Source organism: Balaenoptera acutorostrata, chromosome 8 (assembly GCF_949987535.1).
Source record: "Balaenoptera acutorostrata chromosome 8, mBalAcu1.1, whole genome shotgun sequence".
NCBI lineage: Eukaryota > Metazoa > Chordata > Mammalia > Artiodactyla > Balaenopteridae > Balaenoptera > Balaenoptera acutorostrata.
Window position 1 is genome coordinate 49,253,061 of NC_080071.1, and position 27,041 is coordinate 49,280,101.

The 27,041-nt window shown below is 38.8% G+C and overlaps 1 protein-coding gene across 1 annotated transcript; it reads right to left on the minus strand.

Moving 5' to 3' along the window:
- On the minus strand, positions 1 to 25,584 carry SLC40A1 (solute carrier family 40 member 1). Its single transcript, XM_007196135.2, has 8 exons — positions 25,197 to 25,584; positions 24,641 to 24,708; positions 18,855 to 19,014; positions 16,509 to 16,624; positions 11,222 to 11,348; positions 4,251 to 4,493; positions 2,788 to 3,441; positions 1 to 1,630 (listed from the first exon to the last, which is right to left on the minus strand). The coding sequence occupies exons 1-8, from the start codon at positions 25,237 to 25,239 to the stop codon at positions 1,317 to 1,319; spliced, it is 1,725 nt and encodes a 574-aa protein (XP_007196197.1). The 5' UTR covers positions 25,240 to 25,584; the 3' UTR covers positions 1 to 1,316.
- Positions 25,585 to 27,041: the final 1,457 nt, after the last annotated feature.

Consider the following 27,041-nt stretch of genomic DNA (forward strand, 5'->3'; position numbering starts at 1 on the left):
TCAAGATTTTTTAAAATGTTTTTATACAGAAATATTTTACAAAGATTTTACAACATAGCAAATCATTATGTCATACTATAGAAAGGAGAAAAAGATTAAACCTCAAGGATAAAGAAAGTGCTCAGAGCAACGTATTGCAGTCTCCATGAAAGTGCATGAACAGTTAAGGCAAAGTACCCCATTGGTACTGGCATGTTGCAAAATGACTTGTAAAACAGTTTTTACTTGTAAAATATATATATAAAAGGGGTTATTTTCCCTCCATTTTTCTCAAAGATGTTTGAAAGGGATACATTTATGAACAGTCTTGCTCTACAACTAGGTAAAAATAACTCCTGGGTACAAAACAGTAAAAGTAAAAATGCTCTACCAAGCATGTTAAAAGTAAATCAAATGATTTATAAAACAAAACCTTTCCAAGTTTGGGCTTGCTTTCTACATTTAACTTGCCAGGCTGGAGGCTAATTCCCTCATATTCCACGACAGAGATCATTAAGGATAGCAACGTGAGTTAAATCCAGATCTTGCCCTTCGTGTGACTTTTAACTTCTAGTTTCTATGGCCGAACCACTGGCGTGTTTGAAGTCCTCATGCATTCACTGTGTTATAAATCTACTCTACAGCTTTGCTTCTATCTTCAGCTTACACAATAGCCATTTTATGAAGTGTTACATATGCTTAATACAATATTTTGCCCTAGCTGATAAGAAAAATACAAAGGTGGTCTCTAAAGTTAAACCATAAACCCTATTAGAGAACTCTAGTTAAGTATTTCATTTTTCCACGTAGAGGTAAAGTCCCTTAACATCAATAGGATCAATAAGGATAATACTGGTTATCAACTTTTAATCTTCAAACTTGGAAGAGAATTTGTTTTTATAACATAACAGAATAAGATTTTTTAAAAAAGTAAATTAGCTAGACTTGAACAAGAGTGTTAGGGAAAACTGACATATCTGAATTCTAGTACAGGTAATAAAAATCTGCCAAAGAATAACTTAATTCACATGACTAATCACTCTTTTATGTAAATTTTACCTACTCGTGAGAAATCGGGAAAATCAGTGTTACTATTTTAGTCTCCATATTTAAACTGAGTTTTTCTTTCTCTATTTTTTTTTCCACCCTTAAATATAAGGGAAATTAACCAGCTCATTTCTGCTGGCTCAAGTTTCCTAACTAGCTTTTAGCCCTGAAGGTATAGCTGTGGTAAAACCAGAGACAGACACCGAGCCATTTATTGGAATTTTGAAGTACAAAATAGGCACATGTGCTCTACATAACCTAGTAACAGGGATAGCAACAGTTAAACTGTCTTACACATCCGATGTATTAGTTTGATTTGCATCTGTAACTTCTTTATCACCATGACCACAGACAAAAAGTTGGGAGCCCAGAGTTTTCTGGGCAAATCGGAAATACATGATGTGGCCCATTGCCACAAAGGAGACTGAAATCAATACGAGCAAGCCAAAAGCTTCAGGATTTGGAGCCAGGATGACCATGATGAAATGCAGAAGATCAAGAAGATAGTTCATGGAGTTCTGTACACCATTTATAATGCCTCTCTCAGATTCAACTACATTTTCTTGCAGCAACTGTGTCACAGTTAAATCAAAGGACCAAAGACCTATAATAAAAGATATTTTTTAGAAACTTAATTTTAACTTATAGCTGTACATTTCAGATTTATAGATTAAAAATCTGTTGACATGTGCAAAATACATACTTAACCCTATTACCTTAAAGTCACCATATGTATATTTATCATAGCCTAGCCTTAGAGAATTATTTTTCATTAATAAACACTGAGTTATTAGTAGCTTCAAGAAATTGTTTTTACAGCCACAAGACAAAAATAAGTCTAATCTACAAACTTCTTAATTCTGTTTTTCTGTGATTATTCATACTATGAAAGCAAAACTCTGAAATCAGAGATATAATAAATCCTATTAAAATTACTAGTATTTTTAAAGTTTAAAATGAGTAGACCTAATACATTGTTATCGTTAAAGTGTAAAGAAACTTTAAACCATTAATACATTTACTGTTTGGGTTCTAAAGCCCCTACAATAAAGCTGTCTTGCTTAAATATTAATGTCTTTGATAAATTAATGAACTGCTTTGTATCACAGGATAAATATGGTTTCATTTCAAGAATGAATTCAGGCAGAGATAATTCATCAGTACTCTATTAATGATTACTTAAATTTTACTTTGTAAGAGGTCTTTACATTATGTTTCCTTCCAGAGCTATAAAATCCATTTGTTTGGCAAAGTATACAATAAACAAATATCAGCTAGAGAAGACCTTTCAAGGATTTTTTTTTTCTAACTACTGTCTTATTTTTTTTTTTTTGATTTAAACCTCAAACCCCTTTTTTTACCTTGTCCTATTGAAATATTTGCTAAATTACAGTCCTTTTGGTAAAGTTATAGCAATATAAAAACTCTAAATTACTAAAAGTATAATTATTACTGATAATATCTTTTGAAAAATTAAGTAGACTACATTAAAAGAGTAAGATATCCATTTAGTAAAAATTTTCAAGCCCTAACCATGTTTTAAGAAGGTATACATACATACACACACACACAAATATAGATTTTTTAAACTATAAAATAAAAATTTCATAATAAGTGACTGGATTATACATAAGGATAAATAGTGGATCTTGCTTAAATTAACATTCAGGGACTATTTTAGACCACTTACTGCTGAATTATCTGAAACCACATTGCAAAAAGACACTTTAGTTCATTAATATACAAAAAGAGATTTCTTACCGATTCTAGCAGCAATGACGCCTGCAAACAGCAGACTGACAGAGATTATAGGCACAGATTTAGGACTCATCTCTGGGACAATATTAGCAGGATCAGATCCGTTTGACATGTGTATATCAGTTGTAGAGATGATTTCAGATATTTTTGTAGGTGTAATTGAAAGTGGTTCTGTTTGAATGAACCTAGAACGGATATCTTCAAAAGGAGAAACAGACAAGTCCAAGGGGCTTCCAGGCATGAACACGGAGATCATACACAGGATCAAACAGGAAAGCTGTGCAAATCCTGAGATCAGACCAGTCCGAACCAGGCCACATTTTCGACGTAGCCACGTAAAAGCCACAGTTCCCATTATTCCAGTTACGGCTGATGCTCCCATCAAAATACTGAGGATGGACCCGCTCAGCCCCTGAGTGTAGGCGTACCCTGTAGTGATGCAATCAAAGCCCAGGACAGTCATATAGAGGAAAGCAAGACCCATGCCCGCCAGAAACACCGGCTGGTTGTAATAGGAGACCCATCCATCTCGGAAGGTGCGGAAGGGCTCAGCCATCTGGGAGGCACAACTTAGCTCTTGCTCATGTTCAAGTTCATGGATGTCAGGGTCTTTCTCACCCATTAGATGAGTTCCCTCCAGGGGTTTTGGCTCAGTTTCTGTTAATAAAAGACATTATTATTTGAGGGAGGGGACATGGGGGAAAAAGCCAACTATCTTAGTATTTTTTCTTCTCTCCTTTCCCTCACCCACGGAGGGTATCACCCATGGATACCCTTGGCTACTACAATATAAAATGTATTTTCTTTTACTCATCTAAGAAATCCAGCCAAGGAACAATCTCCAAGTACTTATGTTAAAAAAACAAAATACTAATGATACTTCTCCCCTCCTCTCTTCCCCTCTCTCTCAGAAATTATAATCCCACCAAAGTAAATAGCAGGAAAACAGATCAGATAATGTATAATAATTATCTGGGGAAACACAGAATCTTATTTTCTGGGACCCTTTTAAGATTACATTTGTTCAGAAGCCCAACTTCCTCTTCTCTTCTTGAAAAATGTCCACCTCATGTCCTCACTCCCTTCCACTGTCTTACAAATGGCATGTAACTCCCTTCTTTATAGACTCCTAGGAATTCTCTTGTTCTCTTTCTCCCACTGTTCTTCCCATTCCTATGGCTCAACTTTGCCCAGCCCTCCCTCAATGAATTGCCCCTCTGTGTCTGCTGTTCCTGTTAAGGAAAAGGGTCAGGGGTCCCATTCCAACCCCTTGAGGTTCAACCCAGAGTTGCTCCTCCGACCCTCAACAGCCTGGGTTCTGACTTACTACCCCATTGATATATTTAACCTCATGCAGACCTTCAGTGGTAACTAAACCTGATATAAATTCAAAATTATTTCCGTCTTAACCAATATTTAAGGTCTGAAAATAAGAATAAAGGGATTAAACATTTTGTTGAGTTTACCTTTGTATACATTCAGCTGTTTCAACTCAGTTTCCTCTTTAGGAGCAGCTTTCACAGCTAGAGCAGGGGTTTTCTGATAAACCTTCCAGAGCAGAAAGTATTCCACACACATGGATACCAAATTCCATCCCGAAATGAAACCACAGCCAATGACTGGGGAGCCAAATGTCATAATCTGGCCTACAGCCATGGGGGCCAAGATGTTGGTTAACTGGTCAATCCTTCGTATTGTAGCATTCATATCTACAGAGGCAGGCGAAAGAGGCAGGTAAGTGTGCAAATCTATCAAAGAGAGACTGCCCACTTACATAATACAACTCAAGTAAGAGTGTAGACTCCTAAGATGTAAACTTCTAAAAGCATTCTGCAAGCAAACCATTTTGTTAGAAAATCATTTGTTGTTTGGATCAAGTCATATTAAATTTGCCTCAAAAATCGTGATTCCCTTGGGATTATATAAATGAGCCTGACATCAGCTTTTAAAAAATGAATTCAATAGTAACTCTACATTCATTTATTTCAACAAGCATTTATTAAATGCCTATTATGAGCTAGGCACCATTCTGGCACCATAACAAAAAATGAAGAATATCCTTCCCTGTCTTCATGAAGTTTACACTCCCAAGGGAAAACAAAAATAATAAATCAACAAGCATATAAATATAGAGCATGTCAGATGTTCATGAAATATTGTAGTGAAAAATAAAGCAGAAAAAAAGGGCATAGAGAGTGCTCAAGGGAAGGGGGAAATTTCAGTTTTATATATGGCAAGGTCAGGGAAGAACTCACTGAAAAAAAGAGAGCATCACAGCAGAGGCGTGAAGCAGCAGGAGGCAGAAGAGTGAGTCATGCAGATATCAGGGAAAAGACAATTCCAGACCAAGGGAAGTGCAAAAGTCCTGGGGCAGGAGGAGCTTGCCCAGAGGAACAGCGGGGAGGCCAGTAGGGCTGGAGCAGAATGAGGAAGGGAGAGGATAGGAAGAGATGCAGTCAGAGAGGAGGGAAGATTGGCCTAATCATGTAAGGTCTTAGTCTATTACTCAAACTTCAGTTTTTACACTGAATGACTCAGGAAGCCTTTGGAAGTTAAAGTACAGAGAGGTGGTATCACGGGACATATTTTTAAAGGTTTATTTTGGCTGCTGTGATGAGAAAACAGTGTAAAGTAAGTGTGTGTGAGGGGGAGGGGTGCAGACAAGTGCAGAGGCAGGGAGACAGGCGGGAGATGATGTGGCATGGTGCAGGACAGTAGCAATGGAAGTGGAGAAATAGATACTGGATGTACTTTAAAGTAGAATCAAGAAGGCTTGAAAACAGATTAGATACGCTATGTGACAGAAAGAGAGGAATTAAAGTTTTTACCCTGAGCAACTATTGGAAGGACAGAGTTTCCACTTACTGAGAAAGGCAAGACTTTAGAAGAATCCGGTTTTGGACAAAAGAATAAGCATCTGGTTCTAGAGATGTTGATACAAGAGGCCCCGTCAAGCAGACAGTTAGTCATATAGGTCTGGGGTCTAGGGAAGAAGCATGTGCCAGATTTGGGAGTCATCGGCAGCTTGATTTTTGAAGCAATGACACTGGATGAGATCACCAGGGGAGTGAGGGTAGATGAGAAGAGACAAGGTCTGAGGACTGAGTCCTGGGCATGCCAATGTTCAGAGGTCAGGAAGATGAGGAGGAATCAGCAAAAGAGGAGAAAAAACAGGAGAGCAGGGTGTTCTAGAAGCCAAGAGGTAACAGTGTTTCAAAGAGAGGGGAGTAATCAACTGGCAAGTGATGCTGGTAAGTCAAGAAAGATGAGCACTGACAATCAGCTCTAGACAGGTCACATGGAAGGTATTGAGGACCTCATAAAGAATAGTTCTGGTGGAGCAGTAAGGGCAAATGCCTGATTGAAGTTGGTTTAAGAGATTGGTGCCAACTCCAGGGGACACCATTTCTATTATATTTTAAGTGAGTGGCACACCCTGGATTCACAATGTGAATGTTGCCCCCCTGGCATTATGGAAAGCAAGGCCCTGACCAAGGAAAGAAATTGGAAAGAGTGAGCACAGATATTTCTTTTTGTTAAGTTTTGTTCAAAAGAAGAACAGAGAAATGGGGTGACAGAGACAGGGATTTTTAAGATGAGAAAAGTTGGGCTTCCCTGGTGGCGCAGTGGTTGACAGTCTGCCTGCCGATGCAGGGGACACGAATGTGAGCCCTGGTCTGGGAGGATCCCACATGCCGCGGAGCAACTGGGCCCGTGAGCCACAACTACCGAGCCTGCGCATCTGGAGCCTGTGCTCCGCAACGTGAGGCCGCAACAGTGAGAGGCCCGCGCACCGCGATGAAGAGTGGCCCCCGCTCGCCGCAACTGGAGAAAGCCCTCGCACAGAAACAAGGACCCAACACAGCCAAAAATAAATAAATAAATAAATAAATTTATTTTTTAAAAAAAGATGAGAAAAGTTATAGCATGTTTATATGCTGATGCAAATGATACAGTAGATGAGAAGGGATGGAATCTGAATCTACTGCACAAGTGGCAGAGTTGTTCTTAGGAATGCAAGCAATTCAACAGTGTAGGTCACATAAACGGCCTCAGGTACAGGTAGGAAGAGTGATGCGAAGGTGGGAGCACACGGAAGTTCTCTTCTCATTTTTCCATTTTCTCAGTAGAATACAAAGCAAGGTCATCAGTGAAAGTGAGGATGGGAGAGGAGGTACTGAATGTATGAGGAAAAAGGAGAAAGTGAGAAACAGTCCTTTAGGAAAGTGAGAGAAGGAAGGGACCAAAGAAAATAGTATGATCATCTGGCAGCATGAAAGGGCCAACTTGAACCCAGTGGTCATGAGCTTTAAGAGAGAGCAAAGTTGTACGTTTTTTACCAGCCATGTGCTACTGTGGAGAATTGGATTTAAGCAGGGTCTTATGAAAGGAAAGTGACAAAAGGAGAGGAAGCCAAGTGAGCCGAGGGTATACACTAGGAGGTATTCATATGGTTGGAACAACTGACCTTGGAATTTAAGCTGGGTAAGGAGGAGAGACAAGAAAGGTCATGAGCAGTAAAAAGGTAGTGGAATTAATGGCTTGTAGGTGCCAACCAGGTTGGCGCATGGCTGGGGTACCAGGAGGAGTGAGCTGGAAAGATAGGAGGTATAGTTCAAGTCTTGGATGCTGGAGATTGAGATTATGAAAAGGGAGGGTTTAGTGGTGATACCAAGGTCTAGGGTATGACCATGGGAATGTAGCTGAGTCAGAGTAGAGGACAAGATGAATAAAGGAGAGGAAGTCAAGAAAATAACCTACTTTCTCATTCTCTATCTCATGGAGTAGAGTGAAAATTATTGAGACAAGTCCTCATCAATTATGTGGGGCACTTTAAGGGAAAAGCAGTACGTGACTAATAAGTACATTAATAGAAAACTGCCATTATTCTTTCTCTAGTTCTTCCTGGTCCTCAACTGCCTTCCAATTAGTCCTATGTGTGCAGAATGCTTATATGATAACAGGAGAACTTTGACATATTTCACCTTTCACTTGAGAGGCAAAGGCAGTTTTCATTGATCTTACACACAGCCATTTTTTGCCATGGCCTCATTAACTTCCATCTGCCCCTACTAATAAGTTCCTAACAGGGAAGTGTAGAATTGATCCAAATAACTCAATAATCTGAATCCAAAAATCAAGTACTAATGAAAATATACTCTTGGATCTGAAGGCCCCAGAACAAGAACAAAATTTAGTTAAAATGATTTGTTAATCTTTCACTACCTCCATTTTCAAGTGCTCATGAAGCTTCCTAATGCCACCAATTTCTATCTTTTATTTAGAATTTAGAAATTTCTATCTCAGGAAGCTAATAATGTTTAGATGTAATGTAGTGTCAGAAAACAGATTTTATTTTTCTGAAGCAGAATGAATGAAATAATAATTTTGAAAAAGACCTACTCATTTTACTGTTCACAGGCTAGAGAATAATTGGTCCTCTGAATGTGCAAACATATTCCTTTTGCAGGTTTGTATTTATTCTTACGCAAACACAAATCTGTGCTCATTTAATTCCAATTTAACTGTTTTCAGCTACAGCTGTGGCACAGAGCATGACATTCAGTAACTACTTACTATTATAAAAGGTATATTACATCTCATAGAATAATAATAAAAAACAGATTTGCTGAGCAAATAGTAGCTAGCAGGTTTGTCTACCTCAAATATGAAATCAATTTTCAGTCAACAGAGTTCAAACAAGAAAGTTATCTGTCGTACTTGATCAAGCCAACCAGCAGATGTTTCTTTAGAATGGTGGACAAGAAAAACCTCAGAAGCTATTAATAAAAAGTGATTAACAAAGGAAATGAAGAAGGAAATAAAACAACAGATGGAATAAAAACTCAGGCAAAGGAAATGAGTTTCAAAAAGGTTTGACAGGTTAAGGGTCATGGCTCAAAAGAATGTTTTAAAAAAACACTAAATCAAGTACCTAGACAAATTAGTTAACAGATTAATTAACAGTATTTATGTGGAAAAAGAGCATCTTTCCTGGAGCTGTCTAAATTAGATGGTAACAGCTATATTTTGACCTGATGCCACTGGAGTTATAAAACTTTTCAACCTTCCAGGGAAAATTTCTCTTGTTCTTTACCCTCGGTGATACAACTTCCAATTTTAAAAACTACTCTGAAAGCAAGAAACATTGGGATGAGGAAATGGGAGCAATTAGCATCCAGCTCACAACCTTCCCTCTTTATGGGCACACCCCTCCCCCATCACACACACACACACACACACACACACACACACACACACACCCCTCACAACGCACACAACCGGTTCAGCCAGCCCTGCCCCGTCTCCTGCTTGGTTTCTAAGTCTTTGCTGGCAACCTCAAAATTTTCTCTTCTACTTTTCCTTTACCCTCCTCCTTTTTTTCTGTTCTATAACTCTGCCTTCTAGCAGGAATGGTACCAAAAACCCATGGTTAGAGCCTTGCTGACCCTCAGGATGGAAGAAGTTTCTGTTTCCTGTTTTGAAGCATGGTTTTTAATTAATTTTAGAACAAACATGGAGGTCGAAACCTGAGGAAAAACAACATGGAGGTTTTCCTTCATTAGGCTACTAACCCGTTCCAGGGGCTGGATCTGAAACAGCACCGCTTCCTAAGCTAATTCACAGTGGACAAGAGTTCAACAGGCAGCTTACTTCCTTTCTTAAATTTGAGAAACTCCAGAAGGTTAGAAAATAGACTGGTTAGCCTGGATTTTTCCACTCTGCAATAATTCCTCAAATAAAGAAGGACAGCTGAGAAATGGCCAGTCATATTTTTGTTATTTTTCTGGAATATCACTTTGTAGTCAGAAAGATCCCAGAAAGTTATGTGTGATCTTTGTTTTTGTTATTTATTTACTTGGATATTTAGCACAAATTAAAGATTCAATGTAACCTTCTCTTTACTCAGGGCTTTTTTTTTTCAATTACAGACTCTACAGACTTCACAGAGTCAACATGAGTTAAGAAATTCAGGTAAGAGAAAGAAAATCATCTTAAAAGCCACTTTTTTCCCCAAATACATTTCAACAGATATATATGTGATGTTTTCAAAATATATCCTTTTTGTGCCCTTTGAATTTTAAAACATGGACATGTATTACATCCTTAAAATTGCACACTAAAAGAGAAAGTAAATAACAGAAAGTAAATAACTTTAAAAAAAAAAAAAGGACAAAGTCTTATCTTTTAATTCCATTTGACAAAAAAGAGAGATGGAATTATTTCCTATTAGTAAATGATCACAGGAAGAAAAATCAGTGAGAATCACTACTTTAGCTCCAGAGAGAATTTCCTGCAATCCAGACTCACATGTGTTAAATTCATCTTCCACACTCACCATCCTCTAAAATCACTGTGGTATTTCTATCTGGAGCAGTATTATTACTGCTACCACAAAGTGATGACTTAAGCAAATCCTTCATTTTCTTCATTTAGACCTTCCACAGATCTTGTACCCTTTCTCTCAACCTCCTTTCTACCTTTTTTTTTTTTTTTAAACCACATGTCTAGTCAAACAAAGTTGCTTGCTGACCCCAGTACTCAATCTTGCCTCTGTGTCCTGATAAGCCACTGAAGTCATCAGGAATGGTTTCCTTGTCAGTCAGGATGGTTGGGAAATGTGTTTGTGATACCCATTATCTCAATGACCAGCAGAGTTGACTCAGCTGACCAGATCGGTAGATAGGAGTACCCTTCCTTCTTTACTCTGTGTAATTTCAATCCAATTTGTGTCTGGGTGCTATATTGGGGGACAGGTGGGGAATATCGAGTGAGGTAGGTTATTCTGAGCCCAAGTAATCTTGATGTAATGGAAGTGTTGCTTTGTAAGCATTCTTCAGACTTTCTTTGCTCCTCTTGTATATGTTTCCAATGGACAACTAAGATGCAAGCTTTTTAAAAACCTATGTTCTATCCTGTATTTCTTTAGTATCATAATAGCAGTTACATTACACCATACATAATACAATAAAAGTTACCAATTATGGTTTTAAAGTTGAAGGAATTCACTTCTAGAGTCTCTCCTAGAATTAAGTTGTTTCCATTTCTTTGGATAAAACAATATCCATAGTATAACCAGTAAGTACTGGTAATAATATCCACAGTATGACTGATAAAATCACAAGTCAGATTTTCACTGTTCTAAGTATTAAGTAAACATTTAGAAACAGTTAACAGAATTTGAAAGAAAGAGCTCAAAAGAAATGTTCTTCTATTTGCCAGGTTAAAAGAGAAGGTCACTATCCTATAAATTAGCTTCATAACAGTGAGGTAAATCTTTGCACTGAGACAGATAATGTTGTAAGAAAAAGACTATGACTTCAATTTATTATTCTTAAAAAATACTCGGAGAAAAAGGCTTAAGCCTCATTTACTACCACTGATTTAAAGTGAATCCTGATAAAACCCATTTGGTAGAAAGAGAAAAGCAAATTACCTGCTAGTTTGCTTCTGTCATCTCCTGCAACAACAACAATCCAATCCCTTTGGATTGTGATTGCAGTAGCAGTACTGGCCAGGTTTGCAATATTTGCAATAGTGATGATCAGGATATAGCATGAAGTCTAAGGAATTACAGGAAAAAATTATTAAAATGTCAGTTTTACCACACTGTACCTACCTCACTGTACAATATAGTTTAAAATGGTCTTTGGTAACATAATAATAAAATTTTTATTTTAATTTCATTTCATAAAATCATAAGAAATCATTCTACTTTGTACACATGAAACAATAAACACCAGTGGTCAAGTTAAAGGGCATAATGTCTTTCTAATCTGTATCATCTGTGGTACGCATAATACAAAAAATTTTAATAGTCATATGCACATTTATGTGACATAGTTATCATAAAGTGTTAACATAGGGGTGGTTTTTAATTTCCCCCACAAATATGTCCTTTGGAAAAAACAGTGAAGGGGAAGTGAGAAGACCTGAATTTAAATAAGAGTTCTGACACTTTCCAGTTGCATGACAATGGGCAATCAGCTAACATCACTTTGTCTTACTTTTTTCATCAACAAAATGAAGGCAATAGACTAGAAGATTTCTTGTCCTGCCTGGCTTTGAACCTCTACAATATCAATCCAAACATACCTAAGAAGATTTAATAGGAACATCAAATTCACTGCTTTCCACTACACCCATCTCTCTCCTCTTTTCCATCAAGCTATCATGAAATCAGAGTGTGGGAAGTTACCTAGTCCATGTCCTCAAACAGAAGTATCACTTATTATTAGAAGAACACAATCATGACTGATTTATATATATGTATATATGGATACCATTTCTTAAATGGTGTGAAAAATTACAGGTTAATAATAAGGAGCTTAAAACTAGCAACTGAATTATGTAATACTCTTAGAACTGCCATTAGAAAACAAACAGGAAGGGGTTTCCCTGGTGGCTCAGTGGTTAAGAAGTTGCCTGCCAATGCAGGGGACATGGGTTCGAGCTCTGATACGGGAAGATCCCACATGCCGCGAAGCAACTAAGCCCATGTGCCACAACTACTGAGCCTGTGCTCTAGAGCCTGTGCTCTGCAACAAGAGAAGCCACCGCAACGAGAAGCCCATGCACCACAACAAAGAGTAGTCCCCACTCTCCACAACTAGAGATAGCCCACACACAGCAACAAAGACCAAATGCAGCCAAAAATACATAATAAAATAAAACAAAACAAACAGGAAAACAACCAATAGAACAAAATTTAAATTCAAACAATACTTAATGAACGCCTGTTAAGGGCCAAAAAACAAAACAAGACAAAAATGGTAGGGGATATTAAAGTAGACACAGAGATCAAAATTAACAGGCCCTAATTCTTAGAAAGGTATAACCTTCCAAGACTGAACTAGGAAGAAATAGAAAATATGAACAGACCAATCACAAGTAATGAAATTGAAACTGTGACTAAAAATCTTCCAACAAACAAAATCCAGGACCAGATGGCTTCACAGGTGAATTCTATCAAACATTTAGAGAAGAGCTAACACCTATCCTTCTCAAACTCTTCCAAAAATTTGCAGAGGAAGGAACACTCCCAAACTCATTCTCTGAAGCCACTATCACCCTGATACCAAAACCAGACAAAGATACTACAAAAAAAGAAAATTACAGACCAATATCACTGATGAATATAGACTCAAAACTCCTCAACAAAATACTAACAAACAGAATCCAACAACACATTAAAAGGATCGTACACCATGATCAAGTGGGATTTATCCCAGGGATGCAAGGATTCTTCAATATATGCAAATCAATCAATGTGATACACCATATTAACAAATTGAAGAAAAAAACCCATATGATCATCTCAATAGATGCAGAAAAAGCTTTTGACAACATTCAACATCCATTTATGATAAAAACTCTCCAGAAAGTGGGCATAGAGGGAACCTACCTCAACATAATAAAGGCCACATATGACAAACCCACAGCAAACATCATTCTCAATGCTGGAAAACTGAAAGCATTTCCTCTAAGAACAGGAACAAGACAAGGATGTCCACTCTCACCACTATTATTCAACATAGTTTTGAAAGTCCCAGCCATGGCAATCAGAGAAGAAAAAGAAATAAAAGGAATACAAATTGGAAAAGAAGTAAAACTGTCACTGTTTGCAGATGACATGATAGTGTACATAGAGAATCCTAAAGATGCTACCAGAAAACTACTAGAGCTAATCAATGAATTTGGTAAAGTTACAGGATACAAATTAATGCACAGAAATCTCTTGCATTCCTATACACTAATGATGAAAAACCTGACAGAGAAATTAAGGAAACACTCCCATTTACCACTGCAACAAAAAGAATAAAATACCTAGGAATAAACCTACCTAGGGAGACAAAAGACCTGTATGCAGAAAACTATGACACTGATGAAAGAAACTCAAGATGATACTAACAGATGGAGAGATACTCCATGTTCTCGGATTGGAAGAATCAATACTGTGAAAATGACTATACTACCCAAAGCAATCTACAGATTCAATGCAATCCCTATCAAATTACCAATGGCATTTTTTACAGAACTAGAACAAAAAATCTTAAAATTTGTATGGAGACACAAAAGACCCCGAATAGCCAAAGCGGTCTTGAGGGAAAAAAACGGAGCTGGAGGAATCAGATTCCCTGACTTCAGACTATACTACAAAGCTACAGTAATCAAAACAATATGGTACTGGCTCAAAAACAGAAACACAGATCAATGGAACAGGATAGAAAGCCCAGAGATAAACCCATGCACCTATGGTCAACTAATCCATGACAAAGGAGGCAAGGATATACAATGGAGAAAAGACAGTCTCTTCAATAAGTGGTGCTGGGAAAACTGGACAGCTACATGTAAAAGAATGAAATTAGAACACTCCCTAACACCATACACAAAAATAAACTCAAAATGGATTACAGACCTGTATGTAAGACCGGACACTATAAAACTCTTAGAGGAAAACTTAGGAAGAACACTCTATGACATAAATCACAGCAAGATCTTTTTTGATCCACCTCCTAGAGTAATGGAAATAAAAACAAAAATAAACAAATGGAACCTAATGAAACTTACAAGCTTTTACAAAGCAAAGGAAACTACAAACAAGACAAAAAGACAACCCTCAGAATGGGAGAAAATATTGGCAAATGAATCAACGGACAAAGGATTAATCTCTAAAATATATAAACAGCTCAGGCAGCTCAATATTAAAAAAAAAACAACCCAATCCAAAAATGGGCCGAAGACCTAAATAGACATTTCTCCAAAGAAGACATACAGATGGCCAAGAAGCACATGAAAAGCTGTTCAACATCACTAATTATTAGAGAAATGCAAATCAAAACTACAGTGAGGTATCACCTCACACCAGTTAGAATGGGCATCATCAGAAAATCTACAAACAAATGTTGGAGAGGGTGTGGAGAAAAGGGAACCCTCTTGCACTGTTGGTGGGAATGTAAATTGATACAGCCACTATGGAGAACAGTATGGAGGTTCCTTAAAAAACTAAAAATAGAATTGCCATATGACCCAGCAATCCCACTACTGGGAATATACCCAGAGAAAACCATAATTCAAAAAGACACATGCACCCCAATGTGCATTGCAGCACTGTTTACAATAGCCAGGTCATGGAAGCAACCTAAATGCCCATCGACAAACGAATGGATAAAGAAGAAGTGGTACATATATACAATGGAATATTACTCAGCCATAAAAAGGAACGAAATTGGGTCATTTGTAGAGACATGGATGAATCTAGAGACTGTCATACAGACTGAAGTAAGTCAGAAAGAGAAAAACAAATATCGTATATTAACACAGATATGTGGAACCTAGAAAATGGTACAGATGAACCGGTTTGCAGGGCAGAAATTGAGACACAGATGTAGAGAACAAATGTAGACACCAAGGGGGGAAAGCAGTGGCGGCGGGTGGGTGGTGGTGGTGTGATGAATTGGGAGATTGGGATTGACATGTATACAATAATATGTATAAAATGGATAACTAATAAGAACCTGCTATTAGAAAAAAAAAACAACACACCAAGCAAAAGTCTAAACATCTTATAAATGTCTACTAGTCGCATTAAGTCAATTACGTAATCTGTTCCCTGCGTTACCAAATTCTGTATATCAGTTTTAAATCAAACACAGCACATTGTCTTTACACTGCATTCCATGCTCTATACTTACACATGAACATGTTTCTGAGAAATTGCATTTAAAAAATGAAAAATGTAATACTATTTTCATAATTTCTTATATGATAAAAACAAACATATACTCTCATAGAAAAACTTGGTCTATAACACAATATTATTTTCATAATGTACATAAAGTCCAAGTTCAGTCTGACAATAGAAACTCTCCTTCCTACACTTTTCAAACCTTCTCTGTGTGTTGCATACATCCATCACTCAGAGAAACTGTGCTTCCCCTATTTTCATGCCTTTATGGATGCCAGTCCATCATTCCAAAAATAAATTTTAAAAACTAAGAGGGATTGATGGGAAGATGGATGTGCCAATGGATAAATATATGATAAAGCAAGTATAATAAAATGGCAGAAGTAGAAACTAAGTGCTAGGTATATGGGTGTTCAGTGGAGAATTCTTCCAACTTTGCTGAATGTTTGAAATATTTCATAATGAAATCTTGGGAGAATAACATCCCATTTTCAAGGCCCACCTAAATCGCCAACCCAGAACTCCATTTTTCTCGAAGGCACTTAACCATGCTACCATGTATCATAGTTACTATGTGTCACATCTAATCTCCCTACAGGATCCACACTTGAATCATTTTTCTATCATTCAAATGCATCTAATACAACTTATACACAATAATCATTCAACAAAGGGGAAGGAAATACTTTGACTATAGACTGAAAATAATCACTGTTCTTTAGTAATACTACTAATAAAATTATTCTCAAGTATTACAAAAAAAAAAAAAAAAAAGAAGTATCCTACTGGTTTTGACATGCTATGTTTAAATTTTAAAAATTATCTTTCCATTCTGAACATGTTCTGATTTCCATGCTGGTTTTTTCTCTGACTTCCATGTATTTCTGGTATCTTTAAATTTGTAAATATACAGTTATTAAAAAAAAAAAAATTAACAGGCCCTATTTGTGAAAAGACACTCCCTCAAAGAGTTTTCATCTTTCACCACTAACAGACATTCAATTTTCTACCATCAAGAATCTTGTTGAGAACTTACAAGAACCCATCCATGGTACATGGTCAGAAGCTCTTTTTTATGTAAGAAGACCATCATCAGGATGATTCCACACAGGATGACTGAAACATTCTGGATCAGCAGTGAAGTCTGGGCCACTGTACAGAGAGAGAAACAAAGTGTTCATACACCGAAACATCTCAAAGGAGATGTTTTTATCCATACATCACTGTTCTACTGTATTAATGCATATGCAAATTACTACAAGAAATAAGAATATTCCTGAAGTAAATCCTGCCTCAACTATTTCCAGTAGGGCCCAGCATATCACATCAGACCAGTAAAACTTGCAGACAGAATAAAGAACTACCCCTCATTTTTCCTGTTAGTTGAAGCCATTCATAATGACCACATTTTCATTTAGTTTATACTCTTTAGTTTACTGTCATAAACAGAACTATATTAACTACATAAACAAGATCCACCTCTCAGGCCTTTGTAGCTTAGGCAAAAATAAGAACATGTAGGAGGTTATGGTGGAGGTTAAGTAAGAGGTCATGGAATCCATAACCTCCTAGATGGCAGGCTGAACTTGGTAAGATCGTATGGATAAATAGGAAGGACATATAAAAAACTGCCAAGAATAAAGCAGCAGTGTGTTCCTTTTACTAAAGCTATTTGCATTGTTATGAAATTCTAAACTACACCTTTTCTTACAGAAAATGCCAACTTTCTGAGACTGAGGCACCCATGTAGATAAAGGGCTGGCATAAGGACAGGTTAGGATACCACGTAAGGACACCTTGTAGTCTTTTCTCTACCACTCAAGAGGGAAGACGATCTAGGGCAGAATACTTAATATCTCTTATGTCTGTGTCTATAAGGTGAGGATATAATACATACCTGCCTTCCTTACTTTATGGGGTCATTTTGATGCTCAAATAAAATACTTATGAAAGCACTTTGAAAAATACAGAGGGTTGTATATGTAAGGTATAATTACAGCTCTTGCCTTTAAGGACAGTAAAGCTCATTCTGGCTTGGAAGATTATATCAAAGCCTTGAGACAAAACAAACTGCTTTCTGAAATTAATTTGAAATAAAATCCCAACATATAATTCGTTCATTCATTGCACAAGGCTATTAAATATCAACCGAATGAGGTTCTTGGCTTTCAGGACCACACAGACCAGAGGAAAGGTAGACATGTGAAAGGATAATTATAAGAGCATAAGTGCAATAGCAGAGGTATTAACAAAGCTTCATGGGAGTGCAGGAAAAAAAAGTGTCTCTGGTTAACTCAGCCTAGAGACATCAAAGAAGATTTTCATGGAGGTTGTCACATGAGTTGATTACCTAGGATAAGTGCAAGATTGCTATCCCACCACACTCTTCTTCATCCAACTCAACATTCTATCCTAAACTACAATTTCAGTGCTCAACAGTCATAAGGTTAAAGGTCTCTATGTATAACATTCCCACGTTCCTATGTATAATGATGTAAGTAAGTAGGAATTTTTTTTCCAGGATACAAAACCCTTTTCTATATGTGTTTTGGTCTATCGAGTCTCAAAATAGAAAAATGTCCATCTTGGCCATTTTACTAATAGCATCAAGTCCTAGAATTTGATAATCCAGTTGCTCTCTATCCGGGGGCAGTTATCCTGCACTGAAAGACACAGATACCTCAATCTTTCCCCCGTGTCTAGGATAGACATGGCCAGGTCTTAGCATTATCAACTGAGGAACTCAGGAAAATTTTGCCCTGAATTATTATCCAAATTGCCCTTATATTCTGAATAATTAAACTGTTCATTCACTTTCTCTCTTTCCTATACAATACTTAATGATTTCAGTATTAATGCTCTAGAATAAATGTCAATATATTATCATTTCTTCTTTTTTCTTCAAAAATGTATAATTCAGCTCTCTGTGATCCAGACTCAGGTATTCTTTTCTGAATCCATTGTTTTCACTTCCCCTACACACCTGCCTATATAAAACACAGTAACCCAGAGGATAGATGTTAAAGCTGTCCCAGGAACGTCACATTAAATGAACTCCAGTGCAAGTCATGGTTAAAGGATGCCAGAGTTAAGTAAACTCTTAATGTTTAACATGGTTCGCAGAAAAGTGCCATGGTGTTAATCATTAACATTTGTAATTTATGAACAGCCAAAAAAGATACCCCACAAAAATCTATAAACTCAGTATCCTGGCATCCCAACTTTGGGCAGGAGCCCCAGGACCCTCCATGCAGAGGTGCTGCCACTGAGCACTCCATCACTCAGGTGGCAGCTGCAGACGCAAAGTGGGTTAGTCACAGAGGTTTCTCTCTAGCTCAGGCACTCGTCTCACAAACACAAAGGCTTTTATAACACCACTCACCTTTAAGTCTGGCATTCTTATCCACCCAATCACCAATGATGGCTCCTAGGACCAGAACAGACCCTGCCACCACCAGCCCGTAGACTGCAGTCAAGAGAAGGCTGTTTCCATAGAGCTCTACCAGAAACACAGACACTGCAAAGTGCCACATCCGATCCCCCTTGAATAAGAGAAAATAAAAGGTTCTGATAAAATGTTGTAGGTTGCTAGTCAATTATACGCAAGAAGTTGCTTCCTTAACAAAAGGGCACTTTCCGGCTACATTATGAGATTCTCAAAGTCAACAATTCCTCTATGGGTTGAATGTAGTCAGGTGTTAAAACTGTTTGTCCTGGCACAATGGAAAATATTCTTGCCCAGATACTAAGTAAACCCGAAAAAAGCATGATGTTAATGAAACAAACATTATCATTCTAGAAAAAAATACAGTTTCCAAGCCCAAGGAGGTTTTTTCGAGATAAAACCTGTTCCTTTTTGTATCAGGTTTCTAGCCGGGCCTGGGATTTACCTATCCTGATTTGAAAGGCATAAAGGAGTTTGCTACTGAACCAGAAAGAAACAAGTATAGTTTACAAATGTCAGTTATGCCTTGAATGTCAAGAAAGAGCCAGTTTCCCAATTTGTAAAATGGTAAGAATGGACTATATGACCTCTCAAGTTTCTTCTACCCCTAACATTCTAAAATCTATGTTTTATTTTCACAAATAAATGTCAAAGTCATAAAACAGCAGAACAATCAGAAAGACGAAGTTAATTATGTGCAAATTCTGGTACCATATGAATGAAGATGTCAGAAATAAATACATAAGTAGTTATTTAGTTATTTCGACACCGTAGTTATTTTCGACACAGACGAGTTTTAAAAGGGGGAAAAAAATATTTCTTCACTCCAGAGTATACAGGGAATTTTGGAATTCATTGCTGTAAAATGTGGAATAACAGAAGCTTTTAAATGAGTCAGGCAAATTAATGTGTAAGAAATCTATAATGGACCTTGTTATGAGCTTTTAGGCTCCACCCCTGACTTGTAAGGTTAACCTAAAACAGGACAACAATGTTCTATCATAACCTATCTCTGTAAGAAATCACTACAGGAAACTAAATTCCCAGGCTAGGCTCCTTATAGACTGGAAGTAGTACCACACTCCTAGTTCTTTCCAATGTCTCTTAACATCCTCCTGAAAAATTTAATGTATAAGGAGCAAAGTATTATCCTAGTATGGCAAATGCTTTTAAACATTATTTAATAAAGGCAAGACAACAATCTTATGCATCCAAAGTTAAATTGATGCACATATTCTGTAGCAATCATTTACAATAAACTTCATGTAGACCAGTATTTCTCAAGTGCAGGTGATTTTACCCTCTAGGGATCACTAAGCAATGTCTGGAGCTATTTTGGGTTGTCACATCTGCAAGGGTGGATTTACTACTGGCATCTACAATCCCCCACAACAAAGAATTACCCAACCCAAGATGTCAATAGCGCCAAGGTACAGAAACTTTGGTGTAGAGGATTATGAACATTGTTTAGAACCACAATTTAAAATTAACATAAGATTAGGGCCTTGAGGGATAGGGTGAACATGGTCAAGTAAACGTTAAAACAGAGAAATGGGAACATATTGTATATGTATAACTGATTCACTTTGTTATAAAGCAGAAGCTAACACACTATTGTAAGGCAATTATACTTCAATAAAGATGTTAAAAAAAAAAAAACAAGTAGTGGCAATAAACCTCCATTAATTTAAAGACTAATAAATGGGTATACAGGAAAAAAAAAAAAAAAAAAAACAGACACTGGAAGCCAGTGGAAATACCATGCTTGAAAGACTGATTCTCACTCGATGGTCTGGAATGTGAGCTCTAGAACCTTTTGCACTCTCAACCCTCAGCACAGTGCACAGCCCGGAGTAGAAACACAACAAATAACTGAGGAATCAACAAAGGAGTGGATATGCAGTGGATCCCGGCTGTAAATGAATATAGAGTAAGACTTATTTATGAACTATATTGTTCTGGTACATTAGATTTGTTCCATGAATGTTCAAGAAGTTTGACGCTTAATCAGTACCATAATTCATATTTTTGGGACAGCTTTTTAAAGTTTGCTTTGAAAACAGAAATCTTTTCCATTTAAGTTGGAATTACATTTCAAATACCATTGTACTAAATGACTAAAAATATATATTCACATACAATTTGCTTGAAACCAATAAAAAGACAAGTTTATACATTAAGATAAAAATGTCAATAAGAATAACAAATTAAGCTATTTTCTTAATCTTTAACATGAGAAACAAATTTAGATTTGATTAGAATAAAATGGCATGAGGCGAGGGGAGGTACTTTATCCTAATCTCTATTCCTCTGAAAAGACAAAAACATATAAATGCCTCAAATGATAGGTTGCCTCCATGAGTGAATTTCCTCTTTCTTAACATAAAGAATAAGAAATATTATTCCACTACTATTGCTTCTTCCTTTTTTTAAAAAATTTATTCTTATTGAAGTATAGTTGATTTACAATGTTGTGTTAGTTTCTGGTGTACAGCAAAGTGATTCAGTTATGTGCTCTTTTCCATATTCTTTTCCATTATGGTTTATCACAGGATATTGAATATAGTTCCCTGTGCTATACAGTAGGTGCTTCTTTCTTTCTTTGTTGTTTTATTTTTTCGCTTTAAAGCAGGACTTGAAACAAGTGCTATGAAATGAAAGTTTTCTCTCTTGCTTGTTCCTGTATGGCATGCCTCCTCCTTGATGGACAGGAATAAAACTGCTCCACTTGGGACTTCCCTGGTGGCTCAGTGGTTAAGAATCCACCTGCCAATGCAGGGGACAGAGGTTTGAGCCCTGGTCTGGGAAGATCCCACATGCCACCGAGCAACTAAGCCCGTGCTCCCGCAAGCCACTACTACTGAGCCCACACGCCACAACTACTGAAGCCCGCGCACCTAGAGCCTGTGTTCTGCAACAAGAGAAGCCACTGCAATGAGAAGCCTGAGCATCGCAACAAAGAGTAGCACCCCCTCGCCGCAACTAGAGAAAGCCCACGCGCAGCAACAAAGACCCAATGCAGCCAAAAATAAAATTAATTAATTAATTAAAAAACAAACAAATAAGCAAACAAACAAAAACTGCTCCACTTGCCCCCATTTCCAAAGGGTTTAGGCTTTAAGAAGTAACAGACTCTACACTCACAAAGCCCAAGACTCAGGTAAACTCTCTGTAAAGGTTGACCAAGTGCAATCTCAGGCCCACCCACCCATTCCTTCCTAACGTCCATTTCCTGTCCTCCCACAAGCTCTCATCATACTTTGAAGATTTGTTTACGTGTTCATCTATCTCCAGTGCACTGAGAGCCAAAGGCCAAATGAACGTCTGTGAATGAATGATCACAGTCATTAATGCACTGAATACTTTTTGAGAGGCTACTCTGTACCCAACAATACTGCAGGCACTAGAAATTCAGCACTGCGCCAAAATCAAGATTCATGCTTTCATGCTGCTTGCATCCCAGTGAACAGAGACCAAAAACAAATCTAGAATCGGTCAGGTGGTATAAATGCTATGAGGAAAAATGCAGTAGGGCGGGGCAGGAAGGTGGCATTTTGCATGAAGTAGGTAAAGACCTGTGAGCAGAAACCCAAGGAAGTAAGATCTGGCACCATGCAGACCTATGGCATAGAAATGGAGACAGTCCATAGCATAATGCATAAGGTTTTAGCACTGGCCACCCTTTTTCACTGCCTTACACTGTTAGTTATCTCTTTGTAATTAGATATATTTTTTTAAAGCCCAACCTGAATTATAAGCTCCTTGGTGACAGGATCCACTTCTTACCATACTTTGTATTCCAGTGGTATAGAGTAAAATATATTGATCCACTGGCGGAAAGAAATGAAGTCGGAAATAAAAAGCATTCAACCTCACACAAACCTAATGCAATATAACCTTCTACCCTAACACCTCTATACTCAGTGTATAGGAAACCATGATTCGGCAGAGTCAGTAGGGTAATGCATAGATAGGCATGTATACGTATGTATATACATATATAATAAATAAGCAGACATCTTTTGTTGTAATAAAATCAGGCCAAGTGTCAAACAGGAGACAAAACTCAAAAGATAGAATTAGAGAGCATTCCTCTTTTGCACTCCTCTGCAATAAGTGAAAATCCACTAAAACTTAACATGACTACAATTGCTGTGTTTTGTTTTGTTTTGTTTTAATCCAAGTTTCCCACAAGAACTCCTTTTGCTCCATTTACTGTAAGACTGGAGTAAGCATCTGTCACTTTTCTTGTGTTTTTCACTCATAACAAAAAAGATCCTCCTGGAACAATCACAGTTCCACTCCTTTGGCAAATCTGACCTGCCAACCTAATAACGAAAGGTCGCATAAACCTTAAACTTAATCAGTGTTTGGAAGTTAGGCACCTTCTTCCCCTAAGAGATAGGTCCAGACCACAAGGTGAGAATTTCAGATACTATCTCCATCACTTATTGGGTTTTTTTAAATACTTAATACTTACTGAATTAAATTGGAAGAACAATTTAATTGTATTTAAATTAATTAAGGGTAGTTTCACTCAATTTCTACTTAGAATCATCAGTTATTGGAAATGAAACTCATGCCCACTCCACCTTGTTTACATGTATTTGCAGAGTCATCCCTGTCTAAGCCTCTGGGGAGAGAGAAGCTGGCCTTTCTAAAAAAGCCATCTTTGAACTGCTATTTCTTAAAGAGCTGATAACTTAGCTTAATAATTTCCCAAGGGCATGGGTACAGATTTCCTCATACAACAGTTTGCATTCATGTCTTAAGAACCATCCAAAAGAAGTTTCCAGTTTAAAAAGAAAATAATATTCACAAAATTTACTCTCAAAATTCTTTCCCCTTACTTATGGTTCTTTTAAATTAAATATCATACACGAGGCAGGAATAGAATTTACGCAGGTTTATTGCTTCTAAACAATAAGACCAATTGTTTAATTTAAAAGATTCTAATCATCATTAAATTAAATACACATCTAGCATCCTTTGGGGATTATTCTTTTGGGTTGAGGAGTGTTGATGGAGGAATCCAGGCCCACAGAAACAATGGGACTCTTCCAAGACCATGGAAGAAGTCAGAGGGAGAATTATGAGTCAGTTGCTGATTTTCATCGGATGATGGTTTTTAAGATAGACTGAGATGCCCCACACATGTCTAGCTACAGATAACATTTTAAAAGACCAGAATTTTCATCACTCAGATATTTGTTCTTAGGGTCAGTTATATTTAAATTAATCTTAGAATGCTATTTTTAGCCTAACTCAGTCACTTCACTATTCTACTGTATTTTCATGGCGCAGTAGGCTGGAACTTATAATTTTAACAAAAGAAGAAAACAGAGAAATATCTTAAAATGTGAAAAAATAGAAGGTCCATGAGACATCCATCCATTCTTAGTAGCAGATATTACCATTTATTAACCCTTGTAATGCAAAATACAATTTACAAACAATGCAAATAGTCCTGTCCTTGTTAATCCTGTTTTTGGATAGCTGCCAGTCTACATAAAGTATGATAGCTCAATAATTAACATTTACTAACACCTATGGGAAAATATCTTTGGTGAAAATAACTTTTTCGTTAGAGCATGTGTGTTTGGTTGATTTATTTCTTTAGCTGCATGACAAAACTGCAAGATGGCTTAATACAACTGGCCCAAATGAGAGAAACAAGAAATTGTGCAACTATGTTGTAAGAATTACTGTAGATTTTCACTTACCCATGTAGATAGAGAATGACCAAGGTAGAGAAGGAATTTTGCAGAGATCAGGTAGTTTGCTAAGGATCCTGCAAAGACACACAGTAGGTAGATAAAAAGCTTATTTAGTCACTTGAGTGAGCTGAGATTGGAATGCTTACTCATTTGTCCTTATTAAACATAATTATTAAAAACTACTTTGTGGGGCAAACCATGTACATTTCATCAAGTCACCTAGAAATTGATGGGTCGATGAAAAATTCAGCATGACCTCTTGGTCAATAACTGTGTAACTTCACATACAGTCAAGAAAGCTCTTGATTCAACATTCTTTAACTCCATTTTATTTTTGACAAGATAATCCAAACTACCCAGTCTACTTGTCCATCCCTGCCTGTGTGCACGCCCCTTTTCCCGTACCTTGAAATGCCTTTCTTCCTTAACCCCCACCAAAATGAGTCGAACGAGCTACTAATCACACTGGTTAACAGCTGAGCCACATTCCTCCAAAACCTGCGTGGAGGTGCCGGTCTCCACTGCGCAACCTGTTTCTACCACATGCGTTCGGTCCACTCACCACAGCATCCTCCCAGGCGGTTTTGCTCTCTTGCCCTGGTCATGACACCAGGCGCCCCCCGCTTGCTCTTCTGCTGCTACGGCTGCCGCTCCTGCTGAGGTGCTTGTTAAGAGGAGGGCAAGGAACTGAAGAGAGCACCGCTGAAAACACAACAGCTCTGTGCAAAAAGCCCCCGACGACGACTATAGCAAAAAAACACAAAAAAACAAAAGGAAAACGGCCCGGGGGTCTTCTTTTGGTCTTCTTTCCAAACTTAGCTAACACTGTAGCTGAAGTTGGAAAGGCAAAGCCTTATGGAAGCGGGTGGGAGGCTCAACAGGCCGGCCGAGCCGCGTCGGGTGTCCTGTGTGTGCTGCCGCCACTGCCGCCGCCGCCGCCGCCGCCGCCGCCGCCGCCGCCGCCGCCGCCTCGGGCCCGGCTCAGGCCGGCCCTTATACGAGGCCTGGGGCGGAGCTCCGGCCGCCGCCGCTCGGGCCGCCCCTCCCTCTTTGGGCCATCTGGGCGTCCCCGCAGCGCGAGGTCAGGGGCCTTGCCGCCCTCCACGCCCTTCCCAGGAGTCGCCACCCGCCCGCGGCGCAAGGGTCCGACTGGCCGCGAGCAACCCGCGGGCCTGCGGGGACAGTCGCCGGATGAACTCTGCTCGCCGGGTTTTCCGCCCTCCGGGAGGCCGCGATTAGAGATCGGGGAGGTCGGGCGGCCGGGAAGGGCAGGACCGCGCGCCGAGCCGGCGGGGCGGCGGGGAGAGGCGAGCGGCAAGCCCGGGGCCGAGCCGCGCTTCTTCGCACCAGCTGCCTGGCCAGTCGGCGAGAGGGCGGCCGCCGACGGTCGTCGTGCAAAGCGCCAGCCGGGGCTTGGGGGTGGGGGAACATCCTTTTTGTTTTGTTTTGTTAACGAAAATCATTTTTAATATAGGTATCTAAATAAATATAATCCGTGTCACAGTGGCCGCTTTCCTGCCTTCCCATTCCGGCCCGCCTGCGGCAGAGAATGTCTTTTCTTCCCAGGACTGCATAGCGGGGCTTCCCTCAAAGAGCCAGAATCAAAGGGCAGGAAGGGGCGCAAAGATCAGAGTTCAGCCCTCTTCAGAGGAGTAAACGGAGCCTTGGAAAGGTTAAGTCCCGCAGCGACTCGGGCACCCAGCTCTAGCCCAGAGCTAGGGTCTCCAAATCCTTCCTGAAGATGCAACCAGGAGGAAGCAGCCCAAGCGTTTCCTTTACCGACCATCCTTCTCTCTCAGCGCTCTCTGGCCCTCGCCCGCACCCACGCGTCCCTTCCCCACTTCTCCTCCCAAGTGGCTTAGTATCGCACAGGCAGTTACCAGGAATACCGGTTATCCCAGTTGTGTCCCTGCCCAGATAAAGCCATTCGGTGGCCTCCTGGAGGGGCGAGTGAATGACTGTGAAGAAGACCAGACTTGAACCTTACTTGACTTTTCCACCTCCACCCCTACCACCTCTGTGCCAGAACCTCTGGAGTCCCTGTAGCCCCCCTGGTTACCTTACCCTTCTCAATCTCCTCAAAACCGGGGGACTGGATCCTACACATTGAAACTCCAACGAGATTCCGCACGCTGAGCACAGGCCGGACTGACACCCAGTAGTGAAAGGAGACACACGGGAATATGTGCCCTGTATCTAGACTGGCAATCAGGAGCCACAGAGTTCGAGGGGCGGGGTGCAGCTGGATTCAGTTGGGATGTGGTCTGGAGGTCAGAGATAGGGGATTTACAGTTTAGGTACTGCTGTTAACTGCCTTTATCCTTTTCAAGCCTTCTTTTTTTTCCTTTCTTTCACAGCACTTTCAAGTCCTTTCTCTTCTCTCCTGGAGAAATTTGGTTTGTTGTCT

Bases quoted from the DNA above. Each gene is read 5' to 3' on its own strand.
- SLC40A1 (XM_007196135.2), bottom strand. From the start codon at position 25,239: ATGACCAGGGCAAGAGAGCAAAACCGCCTGGGAGGATGCTGTG. The intron at 24,709-25,196 runs GTGAGTGGACCG...GTGTCTTTGCAG, and splicing joins CCGCCTGGGAGGATGCTGTG to GATCCTTAGCAAACTACCTG. The intron at 4,494-11,221 runs GTAATTTGCTTT...CTGCCTCTGTAG, and splicing joins TGACAGAAGCAAACTAGCAG to ATATGAATGCTACAATACGA.